Source organism: Penicillium roqueforti, assembly GCF_015533775.1.
Source record: "Penicillium roqueforti strain LCP96 04111 chromosome Unknown scaffold_34, whole genome shotgun sequence".
NCBI classification, from domain to species: domain Eukaryota; kingdom Fungi; phylum Ascomycota; class Eurotiomycetes; order Eurotiales; family Aspergillaceae; genus Penicillium; species Penicillium roqueforti.
Genome location: NW_024067598.1, coordinates 42,388 through 59,126, shown reverse-complemented (window position 1 = coordinate 59,126; position 16,739 = coordinate 42,388). Strand labels below are relative to the sequence as shown.

Genomic DNA, 16,739 nt, shown 5'->3' with positions numbered 1-16,739 from the left:
ATTGATGCAAGATGAGAAAAAAGGAACACGGTCGGAAAGACAAAAAAAAAGTAGTAGGGGAGGAGGATGTACGGAGCAGCGAGGTGGTCGTCACTTGGCGGGATGAGGGAAATGGGCTCCACTGGACGATCGGCGGCTTAACACATCAACCAAGGAACACGCACATGGGGGAAAATGCCTAGATGTGTTGAAATACCAAGGGAATTTATACCGATTCTAGATATATGTGGGTATTCAACTTGTCTTTAGGTGATGTACGTTAAATAGTTTGGTATGTAGCTAGGCTATTGACGTCGAAGCTATATAACTACCTAGGTCGAGAGAAATATTCCATATGTAGACTGTACCGAGTATGTATATATTGCATATTGTAGGATACCATATGTCAATATCTACAAGTTATGCGATGTCAAATAGCAAGCATAAAACCTCCACACATCCATACATATCCTGGATGCCCAAAGCCTACGTCAGCAGTCAAAGTGTCCCTCCTCCCATTGGGGGTCAATCCGGGGTTTTGCCTCTTCCGCTTTGGAGTCGAATTCTGCTGATTTTATTTTTTCTATTTCCTCTCACTTCCCAACTCAACCCATCTTCAATTTAAACTACCCTTGGCTTATCCTCCAGGGGCCTCAGTTAAGAACCATGGCACACCAAGGGCCAAGTCACGCTCTCAAGACCTCTCTTCCCGAGACATATGCCGCGATCAATGCCCAGCGACCCCCACCTTCATACCTATACCCTACACAAGAAGAGCAAGACAAATACCTAGAAGGTAGGCCCGGTGCGACCCAGCAGCACCTCGAAGTCGCACTGGAACACGCGCAGCAGATTCAGACCCAAAAGGATGCCGAAGATGTCATCCTTAACCGCATCCTTGAGCTCCTCGAGCTCCCCTCTTCTCCGACAGCGGACCCAGCCGCGCCGTCGCAAGAAGATGCTGTAAAACTCAAATATTCGCTAGCCCCATTTCGCCCCAGCGACTACGACAATCTGATCCTGGAGCGAAACTTCGAAGACTTGTGCGGGTATGCTCTATGTCCCCACAAGCATCGCAAGCAAGACAACGGCCCGCGAGGCGGGTTCCAGTTTAAATACGGTCCTAAAGGAAGTGGGCCAGGAGGGCGTGGACGCAGCGTGGAGATTGTTTCACAGGACCGCATCGAAAAGTGGTGCTCGGATGCATGCGCAGAGCGAGCTCTTTGGATCCGGGTGCAGCTATCTGAGAAGCCTGTGTGGGAACGACGGGCGGGCGATACGCGGGGCACGTCTATTCTATTACTCGAGGAAGCTCGCGCCAAGCGCTTGAAGGCACCCGCCGCTACTAGCAGTATCTCATCCGTTGTGGATGATTTACAGAGCATGGGACTTGGGAATCGCAATCGGTCCCGGGAGCTTGCGTTGGAACGCGGCGATACCAGCTTGATTCGTCCGGATGGACGTGTTAACGTTGATATTAGAGAGAATCAACGTGGTTCTCAGCAGGTGGCTGCCGCTCCACAGATGCGACCGGAGGATGCAAGGGGCGGTTCCATTGAAGGATACGTGCCCAGGGAGCGACGAGACGTCGATCAAGATGGAGACATAGATTTGCTCGATCGGATCTGAGGATAGCAATGCTGCTATGGGATTTCGAAGGGGATTTTCGGCGTTCTACTTATTAATACCCGATCAATGTTGACATTGACGCATGAGTAATGAACAATCTACAGAGACCATATGTATGGCTATAGGCTGGCCAGCAGGACTCGTACATATATAGAATATGTACGTATAAATCCAGGCATGACTCAAACCACCAAAAGTCTCGAGTCTCTCGGACTGAGGTAACCCCCAGTCCAAGAACTCCTACGTAGGTCCAAACCAGAGAGTAAACTCATGGGTAGGTAGACACGAGGAAGGAAAATTGGCAATCAAGCGTCATCTCCTTTCGGAGAATCAGCGACACCTTTCTCAAAGAGAATCATGTTTATTCATTCCTCATCCAGGAATAGCCCTCCACACTAAGCTAAACCATGCTAGCCGAGCGAAAAGCCAGCCAGAACAGACATTTGGGTACCGCCAAGGGTCGACCGAAGGCCAGGTATGAACTTTTGTTTTTTTCGTTATTCCGGGCGCTGGATTTAGCGGGGACCGAAACGACGGGGGCGCTCGACCTGCTGCTGCTGGCTGACGGCAACAACGTTGACCTTGAGGTTGTCGAACTGTAGAGGTAAATTAGAAATATGCCAACGCATCGTAGTGTGCAGTGGAAACTTACGCCCATGGACTTGAGAAGGTCCTTGGTGTCGGCGTCAACGTCAAGCTGGCCGGACTCGGTCTGGGAGACGTCGAGAGCAGAGACCTCAGGAACGTACTGATCCTTGCGCTCACGCTCCTCCTCCTGAAGCTTGAAGGAGATACCGCGGACGGGACCACGCTGGATGCGCTTCATCAAGTGGGTAGTGTAACCAGCGATCTAGAAGAGATTTCGGATCAGAATTGGAGATCTCGAGTTGTTGGTGCCAATGTATATAATCTCACCTTGTTGCGAAGACGCTTGGAGGCAATGATGGCGATCTCATCACAGATACGCTTGTTGGTCTCGAAGTCGAGGGTCAACTTGGGGTAGTAACGCTCGATGATGACCTTAGCGGAGCGCTTGACTGTCTTGGTACGGACGCGACCCATTTTGGCGGTTGTTGGCTGGCGGAATGAATGTTCGAAAGATCCAGAGTAGTCGTGCTGATTTGGATGGGTTTGAGAAATCGGGTTTCGCTTAGTCCTGTGTGGGTCATTGCCCTAGGCCGGCCCTAATCAAGCAGTCACGTGGCTTACGTATCTTATCTGATTATGTAATCCTTCGCGATATCCGAAGGTAGGAAACAAATCAAAAGTACATCCTCAAGTATACGTACAATTATTGAATCTATTGTCTGGTTGTTTTACCGCTGTCGAAATAACTTGATATTGATGCACCTTATATATGACATAATCAGAAAAGAAAACGAAAATAGCTTTACACAAGCACCAAATCTATCATACATGGTACAATCCCTTGCACATCCTCATAAAACTTCACTTTTCCCTATGACTTAGAGTTAAGGTTGTTAAGAAGGCTGCGTGCGACATCCTCTGTCCCCCTCGTGGGTTGCCTCCGGGGTCGGTTCTCCGCGGAAGGCTGGAACCGAGGCTGACCGAGTGGCAGTCTGTCCAATCTCGGGACCAACGGGGATGGGGCAGTGGCAACATCGGAGATAGTCAAAGTAGTCGGCTTGTGGTAGTCTTCGATGCCGTAAGGAGCCTTGGCGGTTGCACTCGCGCGATAAGATGAAAGGCCAATGCGGCCGTCGGAGTCAACCGAAGCCCGGATAGGAGTAACCCAGTATTTACCTCCTCCAGGGATGGACGCATCGAAGAAAGTCAGACCGGGGGGTGTGCCTTGCTCCACAAAGGTCATGGCATTCAAATCTTCGACAGCAATACCACCAATACCCGCGAGGGCACGCGCCATGCGTCCCTTAAAGCGGCCCTTAGGGCGCAAGATACGAGCCTCCACGGGGCGCTGGTGGGCTTGTGGGCCAAACTGGGCATGGTTGTGAATCAGCGCGTGTGATCGTGTGTATGACAGACCACCAGACGGGTGTGTCTTCGGGGGTCCTGAGACGGCGTATTCGAATGAGGACAACTTGCTTCCAGGAGATTGATAGTACTTGCGCCCGATACGCTCGCTGGGAACGGCAGGGGGGGAAGCGAGATCAAGCAGCTCATAGACCACGGGACCGAGAGCGAATGGGTCATTGCGCAGAGTTTTAATGTAGGCATTGAACTCCGCATCGGTGACAGTTGCGGGGTGAGCTTCCAAGTCTTCTCCATTATCCTGTGCCAGTTTCCGGATCTCAGCAGACCGCTTAGCAACAAACTGTTCACGAAGCTTCTTCAGGAGCTCAGGCTTATTGCGAGTCACTTGCTTCAAGTACGCTGCGAACTCTGACTCCGTCTGTCCGGCAAGCCAAGGGCCGGTGTGTCTGAATTGCTTGGCACCAGGTTCCTGGAGACCCTGGCTGGTCTCGGTGTTATCGAGATGCGCTTCGAACGGACTTTGATGTCTTGGCACAACACTTGTAGCGTAATTGACTTTGGAGGGGAGAGACATAGGCATGTGCAGCTCCTGGAACTTCTCGAGGGTGACGGTGTGATCTGCGGCGGATTCGAAGTCGGTGACATGTTCATATGTATCGAGAGCGTGTACTCTAACGACAGGCCTCGATGATTTCTCTGATGTTGACTTAGCCGGTAACGGTCGTTTCAATCCCCAATCGCCTCGGGCTAGTGATGATTGCGGTGTAACGATGGAGGCTCGAATGGGATAATGCAGAGTCGCGGTGTCGGATTCTCTCGACGTTTGGCCACTACGGCCCTTGAGAGTTTTAGGGAGTGCGAACAAACGCGAGTTTCGTAGCAAGTTCGCCGTTGGCGATAGCCTGGCGGAGGCCATCTTGTTCAGTGGATTGACTATGTGATCTTGGATAGCTGGCGCGAGAAAAGTTGACCGGAGAACACGGGCCAAAGCGGTACGGTGCGCGACAACGACCGAGACCGCCGTTCTGTAGTTAACCCACAGTTTTGTATCTATAGGATGTAACTCTCATGTTTATTATTATAAGATGTAAGACGCGTGGCACTTGATGGAATTTATTGCTTGAAATTGCTCTCATATACGTTGTTGTAAAAGAAGAATGTTTGATTTGTTCTCTCATAATGTATCCATCAATTCAATCTGGATCTATGAAATGAGTTTAAGCACCGACGGCTAGAAGAGAATCGATGGTGTCTGAGACTGTCTGCTTTAGTGGGCGGTACTCGAGTCCAAGGATCTTTTGCGATTTACTGTTGTCAATCTGATAGATGTTTTTCGGGAAGTCGCTGGGAGCGTCTGCAGGGGGCAGCTTAGACTCTAACTCGGGATGGGTCTCGCGAGCAATATCCGCAAGTTCCTTGTTCGAGAAGAAGCCAGCGGTGACAAAGAATCTCTCGCCTCCTGCTTCGGGGACTTCGATGGCTCTGACATGTGCGAGGGCCACATCACGCACGTCCACCCAGAGAAAAGTGCCCGTTGGGGCTATTTTCTCCTTCATTTGACCCTGGATGAGGTTTCTGATGCGCTGGTTCGAGGTGTTGATAGCCTCAAGGGAGTTGAGATAATGAACTATCGGGCCAAATACTAGTGGCGGATTGATGGTAGCAATATCGAAATTCGGCTTCTCCTTCTCAACAAAGGCCCAGGCTGCTTTCTCCGCAAAGGTCTGGTATGGAACTGACTTAGCACTTGCATTTACTCAGGCTGACCGTCCAGTATCACTTACCTTACTAGCACGGTAAACTTGCGAGTGGTCCAACGCCTCCTCCCATGTCACTGGATTCCATTCTTTCTCACTGTAGACCTTGGGGTGCTGCTTGCCATTCACAATAGCAGCGAATGATGACGTGATTACCACTCGCTTCACGGTAGGAGCATATTCCTTGATTGCCTTCAAAATACCAGTGGTTCCCTTGATGGCTGGATCAAGGAAGTCTTTCACGGGGTCCTGAACATTAAAATGGAAAGGAGATGCGGTATGGAGCACATAGTCAAAGGGAGGGTCTGACTTGACGGCCTGTTGTTTTTCCGTTAGTTGTGTATCTATCAGGGGCACGATGTTCTACTAACCTCATCAAATGCACCATCCTTAGCTACATCGTTGACAATCACATAAGAGAGTTTCTCCTTCGACACATCGGGGTGGGCCTCAATAATGCGTTTACCCTTCTCCTCCGATCTGACAGTAACAACTATATCAAAACTAGAGTAAAACTGTCAACCAATACTCTGTATTTTCATGTTGGCTAACGCATACCCATGTTGTAGAAGAATGTCAATGATGTGGGCGGCGATGAAGCCACTGCCTCCTAAAGTAGATAGTTAGCTTGGGCTCGAGGGTAAGTTAAAATCACATACCAGTCAAGAGAACTTTAACCATTGCGAGAGATAATTTATGGAGTTCTAGATGTGTGAAATATTCAAGAAAGAGGATAGATACATATTGCTGCGGGGTTTCTAGATCAGGATGACTAAGCGGCCATGTGATTAAAAGCACTCCCGAGGCATAGTTAGATAGCAACGCAGACATCTTTCCATCTGAGTACAGTAAAACCTGTTTATAACGAACCTGGTTATAACGAATATCTGGTTTAAACGAAATAATTCCGGCCTACCAATTAATCCGCCATAGTAATAACGAAATTCCCTCTTTACTACGAACTTCGTTGTATATAAAATTCGTTGCCTCGACCTCTAACGCTGAGGTCTCCTTCTCTGTGATGTCGCTATTCATATTGACGATTTCTGGGGAAACGGGTGAATGGAAGAGAGGCAGGCACGACTGGGGGTCTCAGATCTTTATACCCGCGACGACATGCTCGTGATTATGGTCCCGATCTTAGCTTAATTGGGTGAAGCTTTCTCCGGACCTTGACCTCCACAAGCCGACATCTCTATTCATGAGGGTCATTTCCCCCGGCACTACGGTAGTAGCGTCACTTGATTATGGCGGGTTCTTGTCAAGCGAAGTGATCTGATATGTACTCGCCCTGATAGGTAATAGCGGGGAGGAAATTTACTGGTGCATTTGCGGGGTATGCTGAAATGTGGTGGTGTGCGTCTAGATGTGGCGTTCTATTCGCCGGAGAATATCCTCCTTTGGATCTTAGGGGAGAGTCCAGAATCCTCCCGCGTTCAGTCAGTGCGAGTCATGCCTGTGTCCCGTCCCAGGGTTTTCCTTGTTGTCCACTCTGAAATCCGACCCTCCTGATCCTCTGTCGAGCCTATCATAATGAGCGAGTAAACCTTGGAATTTAACCGACGAGCTAGGAGAGGTTACTCGTAAGCTCTAATTATTAGTTAGCGCTATGCTTGGCTCCACATATATAGTACCACCTGGACACGGGCAAATGTTCAGCAACGTGACCCATTCAGAGTGTCTTCGACGGCTGGCCTCCGAACACGAAGTTGGATGCTCATGATGCTTGATCTCTCTATGTCTGTAGAACATGGTCTGGGTGGCGATTGGACGTGTAGGATCCAAGATAAATAATATCGATCTTTAAAGAACCTGACGAATCCCAGAGTAGGACACGTCTCGGTGTCATCTCATCCGCGGGCTATGGGCTCGGCGAGTTTTACCCCGGACGGGCACTACCCCGCGCTATGACCCCGGACGGAGCCTGAATCTCCGCCATTGAAGAAAAGGAGATGGCTTTTGGCGACGGAGGTGAAGTCCAGCGCATGATTTGCGAGTTTTGAAAACAAACTCATTTCTGCTCGAGCTCCGATGTCTTCGCAGGGACTTGTACCCACAATAAATGTCTTAATCTTCCTCTCTGGCCGTGAGTTGTGACCAAAACGCACCCTTGCTGGCAAGGTCGACGGGTAATAAAGAGAACCCCACTTTTGAAGCCGCCGTCCCTTGGCCGCTTGTTAACAATCAATCACGAGGTAACGCCTAACCCAATTCTTTCAAAACATAAGCTTATATACTCCATACTCCACAGTGGGGAGTGCTCAGTGTGGTATATTCTAGTATAGGCAATATGACGTCAGTATACACATACTACCTCCAAAATAATGCATCAATTTACAATCGCAGTGTGACTCACAGGTTTTTGTTGGAACAATCAATTGAAACAAAAAGGTTATCCAGAAAAAGAAGAGGAAAGAGGAAGAGAAAAATGTAAACAGAAGTAAAGCCTGAAGCCTAAGGCTTCCACTTCAGTCCTGTGGTCACTCATTGATCATCTTTTTTATTTCTCAAATTCTCTCCAATTCCGCGCCTACATTTCAACAAACTTTCGCTCTGTTTCGCAAAGATATATCAGCCTGTCATGCACCAGGTCACAACCCCGTTTCTGGCTAGCCTAGAAGGCAGTGAGATCACAACAGATGCCGATCCATATGTCTCGTTGCCTGCCCAAACATGGATCATCACCCAACATCTCGAGGAATCAGCCCTTCTGATGAGCCAGAAGGAAGTTGAGCGTCATGGCCCTGTTTAAACTATGGCAAAGTTTCTTTGCTACCGAAAGGACTACTTGACTCAAAAGCTTGCGTTCATGAGAATCCACCGTCAGATCCCAACCATCGGCACGGAGTACACTAAGCCCAAAACCAGAGCACTCCAAGCTATTCCGATATATATACCCACTGGACTAAAGGCATTTCAAAGGCTCAAGTCCATGGCATGTAATGTTACTTCCGCCCTCCTGGGCTACAAAGAGGCACAACAAGGGAACGACGATGCGGTCCCGGGGGGATTTTCTGTCTGTATTGTATGGGACAAGGTGCCTGGAGAGTCTCTTTCGGATGAGTATTTCTGGAGCCTAGATCGTGACGCTCGCGATGACATTCGTCGAGAGTTTCGCCGAGTCAATGAGTTTGTTATCACTCTCCTTTCAGTGATATTGGAGCTGACTTATTGAGAAGACAGTTTCTGCCATGTGGAATCGAGCCGAACCCCCGCTACGACAACAAACCTGATCTATGATCAGGTATCTGGGTCAATGTGAGTGATTTTCCATTCCCACGGTGGTACTATAGGGTATGTGCTAATTTCTGTTGTTCCCTAGCCAAATGTGCGGTTTCAGCGCGGCTGAGTTTCTCTCCCCCCCAAAGACATGGTCTGACTCATATTACGTTCTGTACGGCTTGGCAAACCCCCCTCACAAGATTAATTGGGCTCTAGACAGCAGTGAGTGGGAGTTCTAATTAAGGTGGTGATGGAGGATACATTATCCAAGATTTGAGCCCCATGTTAAGCGATGTTGGCTCTTTATAGATCCACGCACAGGAAAGCCCAAAGGGTCAAAAGTAAACAAAATTAGTCATCTGCCACAGATCCACTTTCATATTGTTTCATGTAGCCAATAATATGTCTTTCCTTCATCCAATATCCGATATGTGGATGTACAGCTAAGGGGGCCAACGCGGTGGTCGCGCGACTTGGGTAATTCTCACCTAGATTTCACCCTGCTTATTGCCTAATGAGTTATTAGTGAACTCCGGGCGACTAAGTGTGCCATCGGAACATAACTCTTTCATTGGATAACATGCAAGTTGTTAACACATATGGGGGCCATGCATGTTATTTTTGGCTACTCAGCTTAAGGGAATTTATTAAATTTGTGACCTTTTGCAGGTTGAAAAAAAAGAATTTTCAAGGATATCGCTAAATTCCAAGACCAAACTTCGTCCCTATTGCTTGCTTGTGATATCAGAACCACAGTCTACGACAAATATGACTGAAAAACCGACCAGTGATTCCCTTCCTCTGGAATCTTTTGACACTCTGAAGGCAGAATTTTTGAATACACTCCAAAGAGAACCGCGAAAGCGAAAAGGAGAGAAGAATGTGAAGGCCCTGCAATATTGGCAGAACGAAATACTCGAACGAATAGAAGCATTTTTGAAATGTGACGATTTTAACGTGAACTTTTGCGACGGCGAGATATCACAATCTCCCTTGTGGCAAGCCACGATGCGACCGGAAACTATCGACAAATTTTTAAAAAGAAAGACAACAGACCTAAATCTATCCGACCCGAAGGGCAGAACAGCTATCTTTTTGGCGGTGGAATCACGACAGCCCCAAACAATAAAGCTCCTAAAGAAAGCTGGGGCCCTGGTGGAGTGGCGGGACAGTGAGGGTCGAACTCCACTATCACGTGCAGTCGAACTTGGTCACCTAGAGACCGTGAGATTTCTTGTAGAGCAAGAGAATGCGATGATCAATCCAGATGATGGTCTTGATCCTACTCCGCTACAACGAGCAGTTTCTATTGGGTCTACCAAAATCGTTCAGTACCTTCTGGCAAATGCAGCTAAAGTCAACCACCGAGACGCCTATGGTCGAACGCCTTTGTCAATGGCAGTGAGTCCAGGCCCCTCCGAGGCCAAAAAAAGACATTATCGGTCTTCTTATTGAACGAGATGCCGATCTTGATTTAGCAGATTGTGAAGGCAACACCCCTCTCATCAACGCAGTTATTCAATCGGACGTCGAGTCCGTGAGACAGCTACTGGAATCAAAGAATTCCATCGTCAACGTGGATCAATACGCACGAGGGCGAACTCCTTTCTCACTTGCCGCGGGCAAGTCGCGTGTGGTGATCATGCAGTTGCTTCTTGACTATCGAGCTGACCCACATAAAGAGGATGGCGACCAGCATACAGGCTTTTGGTGGCTTCTTAAAGCTAGATTAGATCATGGTATCAGTATGCCAATCGATCTTACACCACAAAATCGAATGGTTCCTCGCCACGACCTCGCCAAGTTAGTAGACTCCCTTCTCCTACCAGACCGCCGGGATAAATTTGGACGCATCTGGCTCTCTTGGGCTGCTCAATTCGGCGACAGTCAAATCGTGGAATATCTCTTGGCAAACAAAGACGTTGATCCAAATCGGACCGATCAAACCGACGGGACTTTCGCAAGAACTCCGATGTTATGGGCAGTAGAGAAGAACCACCAGAATGTCGTGGGCTTGATGGCACAAAAGAAAATCAAAGACCTCTCGTTGAACTACTTAATTCGCCATTCAGAAACTTATGAAAAGGAATACGGGCTAGAAAAATTGTTGAATACGTTTAGAAAGCTTGTTCTTTGGGGCAAAGAGGTTGATCCCTGGATTTTGGATAGGTGCGATTACGAAGGAACCAGGCCTTTGCACCTTACGTGCTTCCATCAACATGAGAGGCTGGTTAATATATTGATGGAAGATAAAATAGAGGGGCCATTGCTGGACTGCCAAGACCGAACTGGACGAACACCTTTACAATACGCTCTACATCAAAAAAACGAGAGCATTGTGAGGAAGCTACTAAGCTCAATGTCTACACTTGAATACATGCGGTCAAGTGACTGGCTTAAACTTGGAAACGAGGATACCTACTGGGTGCAAATCAATCAATACATTCCTGACTATCACTTTGATTAGCAGCCAATCCTAAAGCCCAAGTATGACTTGCTCCCACGTGAAGGGCGGCGAACATTATACTGAGTAAAGAATTGGGGTCTTCGTTCTATATTCTAACTTTGATACAGTGTGTGTGCACAGCACGAAATTTGGTCTCGTGTACCAAGACAGTTCAATGCCGAATGTGACATGAAATTTGAACTTGGCAAATCACAATACGTTCAATACATCGGCAAAAACTTTCTCGAAACCGAGATAACTTACGTATCAATTGCGTTCCCGGCCAAATATTAACATATCCCCGGAAACGACGAGCAGTGCCCAGAGCCATGCGGTATCGCATGGGTCAGGAGTCCAGACTCGAAAGGAAAGGCCGATGTCTTCCTTAGCAGCTTTCCGGGTAGCAGACTTCCAAATGGTTGTATTCCTCGCTCAGAGTTCGACATTTTCGACCTTTTTCTGAAGCATCTCAAGAGCAAATGGGATGATGTCTGCCCGGTTGCTGTTGCAGAAATCTATGAAATGGTGAGCCGCTGAATCCTTTCAAAAGCAATCTAAAGCCATAACCAACTGAGGTTAAAATATATCAGCGAGCGAACCAATTGAAACAAAGGGTTCAGGCATCTGAATTAATTGATGAGGTTGCTAAGAACACATCGGTACGAATGGAGATCAGGAAATGCCTACGATCACATGTTGGTAGATTGAAATGCGAGATTGAAATGGATTATCACCTCGAGGAAAAGGATCAAAGACTGCTCGTTAGTCTTATTACGGCTATGGAGATCTCTACTGTCAAAAGTTTGGATTATATGGAACAGGCTGTTCGGGAGCTTGTGCAATTGGTAGGACTATTGGCACCTGAATTCCCTTCCTGGTATATTAATACTCAAATCGGCAGGAACTTGCATGGATTTCAAAAAATGAGGCAGCCAGTATCAAGTGATGGAGCGAAATTTGGGACAAAATATGGCATAGGGAGAGAGATCAATCACTTATAGATGTCTAGCTTGATAGAGAGCTGGATTGAACCGTCGAAACGGGGAATGTAACTGGCCTCAAATAACGGGCGAAGACCCAGTCTTTTAAGATTTCGACCCGGAAGCATACCCACTTTCAGCAGTCTTGCCAGGACCGTAATAAATAATGTTGTTTCCCCATCGCAACACTCCTGCCAGGCCGATTCCACCCCGCATCCCTTTACCGTTGATTCTAAGCTCGCGTCAATCGTGTCTCAACAATGTCCGAGGAATATGTAAAGGGATACGCTATTCGTCGAGATGACACATACGAGACCGGCGATAACCAATGTACACAAAAAGCGACATGGGGTGACTACCAGGCGTGTTGTCCCGGAAATTCTTTCGATGGAGGACCTAGACTGTCGCGCCCTTGACGATGTTTACACCAGCAGGAGTCGTCCATGGGAAACTCATAATATGATGTGCCCATGCGTCTGGCGTATCCTGACTGTCGTCATCTCCGACCGAAATATCGGGGATCCGTGGACGGCCCTGATTCCCGTCGTGTCCACCATTCCATCTCCATCTATAGATCACGGCCCGTTAGCAATCAAACTGGCTCCTATATATTAGTGTGGGTACTTGACATATTACCTATACTTATAGTACCGAGTGCGATAGGCGGTTTAGGTTTATAAAAAGGATTTTCGGGGTCTATAGAGTGGGTATTGCGTGCCCGTTCGTATAGTCAATTAAGGATTCTGGGTATAAGGAAGGAAAAAGGAAAAGAGAAAACATTCTACGGCCGCGACTGGGTTTCATGCACTTCCTGGCGACCCTGTTGCAAACCATGCAAACATTAACTTCGCTTTCGGTTTAGGAAGTAAAGTAAATCCTATCTACTGTGGTCATCCACATTCTTTCAGTCGCGGCCGCCTTACAACCATCAAAGAAACTAGCATTCTACCACATTCGCACCTATTCTTTGTTCTAGAACCACTTTCTTTGGTCTTTCATTAACATAACCTCGGTCTGGTATTCGCAAGTTAAATTCAGACCGTATACGGTCCGCCACGGGAAACGAAAGCCGGCTGCAGGCCATAAGTCAAATCTGGACCGTATTAGGGTCATTACAGTATAGAAGCCGGCTGTAAGCCATAGTACGTTAGATTCAGACGGAATTTGCGTCGTCTACGCTCAACAAACTATAATTCGTATGCGCCACCACCTCGAGTGGTCGTTTACGGGCAGCTGGTAATGGAGAAGGGTCTTACTCTGCCATTCTGGTTGAGAACATAGGGAATAAGAAGCGATAAGGTGGTTTGCCTTTTGGTAGCTTGAATGAGTCTCCCTTGAAGACTTGAAAATTGAATCAAAGAGAGAACACAGCGAGAGCTGGAAAGAAAATAAAGAGGAAAGGAAATACCGGTCCGCACCAGATTAGTGATATCCGTGGACCCTTGGTCCATCACCCGCTGCCCACAAGGCTGAAACCTTACTTTTTTTCTAGAGTACTTTCCTTCTTCTTTCTTCCCATATCAACTCTCCTCTCATCCTGCATCTTCCACTTCCATCACTCCAATTTTTTGCACCGTACTAGACATCGCTACCAGCCACTCTGCAACGATGAGCGGTAGTGCCGAGCGTATGGAGGGCGTGCCTGGTGCCGAGAAGTCCACCGGCGAAGCAATGATCGCCACAGAGATTTTACCAAAGGAGCGTCATAAGCTCCTCCGCCAGCTCAGATCGTCGGTCCGGAAGTTCCTCGACGAGAGGATCGACAAACAACAGCTGAAGACTGCAACTGATAAGGTCGAGGGCCAGATGAAACGCTACGACAGTGTCCCAGTCTCAGACCTGACCTTGAAGGAGGTTGAAAGGTCTCTTCGGCTCGAATACGATGCCTATGACCTGGAGATGAAGAATGTTCAGCCGCTCGCCCTACCCCCCCACCTCGGTATGTGATATCAGACATAGAGTAGAAGGGGTATACAGCTAATTCATTATAGTCACCACATTGGCTCTTATTGAACAGGCATTTGGTCGCTCGCGACCCACTGAAGCTAGAACTCGGTGGTTTATTGATGCTGTCACCCTCAATGCGTACACGACTGCCACTTCGAATCTCACAAATGCCCAGCCATTGAATGTTCAATGCGAGAGGGCCTATTCTTTCGGCCCGGTGACTCTTAATCATAAGCGGGTTGTTTTCTCAGGAAGAATGGACTATAGTGTCTGGTATGGTGAGAGCGAGGGCTTGTGCCTTAACGTCCTCATCGTTGAGGCTAAGGGCGGAGCGAAGTCCAAGGATCCAATCCCCCAACTCCTGGGATATATGGGTATGTATCTCGCTATATGTGTCATACTTTTTTTGGGAAAGCTAATTGGTATCAAAGGGTGTATCCACCGGGGACGCAAGAATGACCAGAAGCGCAACTGTGGTGTTTACGGGATGGCGTATACTGGATCAGTTTGGCATTTTCTAAAAATCAGTCACGATTCGAAGGTGAGCTAGTTTATATCAGCCAAGAACCCAACGTCAGGAACTCGGAATTCTAACATCTACTAGTGGTCGGAATTTGCTGTTGTCGGTCGTCAGGCAGCTCTGGAGCAGCCGTTCGGGTTGCTGGTATGGATGCTCCGGAAGGCAGCTACCATCTCCCCAGCCCATTCAAAGGAGACCTCAGCAGAAACCTACAGTGGGGTGGGGTCCGAAGAGATGAATATGGATCTCAACCCTTGAGATGGGTCTATCATCCTTACCAAGTATCATGAATCGGCGTAGGATCAACCATATTAATAAACTTGACTTTCTCATAGCTACACTACGCAAAAGACACTTTTCCTAGAAGGCAGGATATGTTTAAATAATTGCTTGTTGTTGTGAATATCAGACAAGATGTGACTACTGTTATTGTACGCTCACCCAGTTTAGCAAATAGCAAAAAAGGTAACGATAGCCTTGGAAGCAACCTTGGAGCCGAACTTCAAAGCATTAGTCATCTTCAGAATACTCATCTTCAGAGGTCTCGTCTTCGGGAAATTCGAGTTCGAGGTCCCTCACATCTATGTCATAATAATCGAGCTCCTCATCCAAAGCAGCTGCGGCCACTTTCAGCTTTTCATATTGTGTCTCCTTGGCAACCTTTCGTCTAAGAGAAGACCCGACGGGGACGAGGGGATCGACGGATCCTTCACCTTGATTAGATTGCATAGATGGCTCTTTCGGTTGAGTCGATTGGACGATCAATGCTTCTTTCAAGATATGAACCAATAGACTGAACACCTTTTCTAGATCTACCTCAGAGTCCAGTGTTGCGGTGATAAACTAGAAGGTATTAGAATGTAACTCTTCAATCAAGTGAGACATATTGAATAAGTATACCGTGGAATTATTGTCCAGCCTGACAAAGTGAAACGTTTTAGAGTCCGTTGCAACCCCATAGACCGGAGAATTCAATTTATTTGCATTCTTGCGATGATGATGGACGAAACCTTCGACCAAATCAGTTAATGAGCACTTCATCAGTGGTACATTGTACTCACCCATGTATCCTAGAACTTCCGGAATTCCCTTATCATGCCGCTTAAACCTCGTATTCTGGGCCACAATGACATTCAAAGCGGCTTCGTCTTCGTTTCCGTACCATAGGGCGTAAGATGGGTATCCTGATAGCTTCACGGCCTGGTCCTTATATCGGACGGGTCCGAATGACCATCTAGGCTCACAGTGGATCTCCAGAAGTCTTTTCTCTTCAGAATACGAGTCCATTGCTGTGTTAAATGCAAATAGAAGGAAGTGATTCATCCTCCAGCGCATACTAGCTTCAGCGTTTTTTTCGTTCTTCAAAGCATCGTCGGTCATTGCGAGATTTTTGACTTCAAGAAGTTAGCGAGATCCCCCTCTGCGATTCCTGTGGCTCACTTAATAACTCGGGCGGGGCGATTGTAGGAAAGGAATCCAATCCCTGATTAGTCTTAGCCGGCTCGAGGCACAGTATGTATTCGACTTCAGAGGCATTTAACAATGATAGACGAACGGAAGGGAGTCTCGCATCTTGCTCGTGTATCAGTTGATAAAACTGCGGAGATGAGATATTGCCCCTAGCAGCGCGGAGTTCATTTATGGCTTGGCTCAGCGTTGTCGCCGTTCGAATCATCTTTTCCTGGGATTCAAATGTAAACTTGAAGATAGTTTGAGTGGAAGAGGAAAAATAGAAAGTCGAAAATCGTCAAGATAGACAGATGGAAAGAAGAAAAAGAGAGAGGAAAAAAGAAAGGCACAACCAGATATTGATCAAGGCGATGTGACTTGGGCCGCTGCCAATAAAATGGTGGAAAGTATGTACCTCCGGTCTCCCAATGTGGACTCTACCACCTTCCAACGTTGGTTCTTGCCATCATACCGAGGTCACCCCCTAGGTATACGTAACATATATTCTAGGGGTTTGCTTCTCGCCTTTGACCATGGTTAGCGATGCAAAAATCGTGACCTTGTGCCGGTATAAACATTGGCGATGCACCACCTCTAACCATTTTCAAATTTTGACTATTGACTTTGTGAAAGGCAAAACGTAAACATATGTGCGGTGGATGGATCTCAGGATATCTCTGAATCAGTTTGTCTTGGGTTGATGAGAGGACTGCGCCTATTAGGCAGCCTGAATAAGATGAAATTGGAGACAACAAGATTGGAACAACCGCTGAACGAAGAGGTACTTTATACCGTCCGCGAACAGTAACACTATCTGTCATACAAAAAGCAATATAAACAGTTCGCTAGTGAGATAC

General features: G+C 47.5%; 7 protein-coding genes across 7 annotated transcripts; 3 read left to right on the top strand and 4 right to left on the bottom strand.

Annotated features, from left to right (window-relative positions):
- Positions 1 to 645: 645 nt before the first annotated feature.
- LCP9604111_8524 (Rtr1/RPAP2 family protein phosphatase) lies at positions 646 to 1,608 on the top strand (the record flags this gene model as incomplete). The annotated part of the gene is made up of 1 exon (XM_039076677.1): positions 646 to 1,608. The coding sequence occupies one exon, from the start codon at positions 646 to 648 to the stop codon at positions 1,606 to 1,608; it is 963 nt and encodes a 320-aa protein (XP_038925436.1).
- A 515-nt stretch (positions 1,609 to 2,123) lies between these two features.
- LCP9604111_8523 (40S ribosomal protein eS17) lies at positions 2,124 to 2,670 on the bottom strand (the record flags this gene model as incomplete). Its single annotated transcript, XM_039076676.1, has 3 exons — positions 2,124 to 2,204; positions 2,261 to 2,458; positions 2,524 to 2,670. The coding sequence occupies 3 exons, from the start codon at positions 2,668 to 2,670 to the stop codon at positions 2,124 to 2,126; spliced, it is 426 nt and encodes a 141-aa protein (XP_038925435.1).
- A 397-nt stretch (positions 2,671 to 3,067) lies between these two features.
- Positions 3,068 to 4,477, bottom strand: LCP9604111_8522 (mitochondrial 37S ribosomal protein bS1m; the record flags this gene model as incomplete). The annotated part of the gene is made up of 1 exon (XM_039076675.1): positions 3,068 to 4,477. One exon carries the CDS (start codon positions 4,475 to 4,477, stop codon positions 3,068 to 3,070), a length of 1,410 nt encoding a protein of 469 aa, XP_038925434.1.
- A 301-nt stretch (positions 4,478 to 4,778) lies between these two features.
- LCP9604111_8521 (SDR family oxidoreductase) lies at positions 4,779 to 5,999 on the bottom strand (the record flags this gene model as incomplete). Its single annotated transcript, XM_039076674.1, has 5 exons — positions 4,779 to 5,285; positions 5,346 to 5,636; positions 5,690 to 5,822; positions 5,877 to 5,928; positions 5,978 to 5,999. 5 exons carry the CDS (start codon positions 5,997 to 5,999, stop codon positions 4,779 to 4,781), a joined length of 1,005 nt encoding a protein of 334 aa, XP_038925433.1.
- A 2,414-nt stretch (positions 6,000 to 8,413) lies between these two features.
- On the top strand, positions 8,414 to 11,932 carry LCP9604111_8520 (ankyrin repeat domain-containing protein; the record flags this gene model as incomplete). The annotated part of the gene is made up of 8 exons (XM_039076673.1): positions 8,414 to 8,447; positions 8,498 to 8,576; positions 8,641 to 8,762; positions 9,742 to 9,941; positions 10,087 to 10,343; positions 11,337 to 11,511; positions 11,577 to 11,831; positions 11,888 to 11,932. The coding sequence occupies 8 exons, from the start codon at positions 8,414 to 8,416 to the stop codon at positions 11,930 to 11,932; spliced, it is 1,167 nt and encodes a 388-aa protein (XP_038925432.1).
- Positions 11,933 to 13,574: 1,642 nt separating this feature from the next.
- Positions 13,575 to 14,691, top strand: LCP9604111_8519 (uncharacterized protein; the record flags this gene model as incomplete). The annotated part of the gene is made up of 4 exons (XM_039076671.1): positions 13,575 to 13,905; positions 13,958 to 14,287; positions 14,345 to 14,454; positions 14,518 to 14,691. The coding sequence occupies 4 exons, from the start codon at positions 13,575 to 13,577 to the stop codon at positions 14,689 to 14,691; spliced, it is 945 nt and encodes a 314-aa protein (XP_038925431.1).
- A 252-nt stretch (positions 14,692 to 14,943) lies between these two features.
- LCP9604111_8518 (uncharacterized protein) lies at positions 14,944 to 16,108 on the bottom strand (the record flags this gene model as incomplete). Its single annotated transcript, XM_039076670.1, has 4 exons — positions 14,944 to 15,276; positions 15,334 to 15,443; positions 15,495 to 15,827; positions 15,874 to 16,108. The coding sequence occupies 4 exons, from the start codon at positions 16,106 to 16,108 to the stop codon at positions 14,944 to 14,946; spliced, it is 1,011 nt and encodes a 336-aa protein (XP_038925430.1).
- Between the last annotated feature and the right edge of the window lie 631 nt (positions 16,109 to 16,739).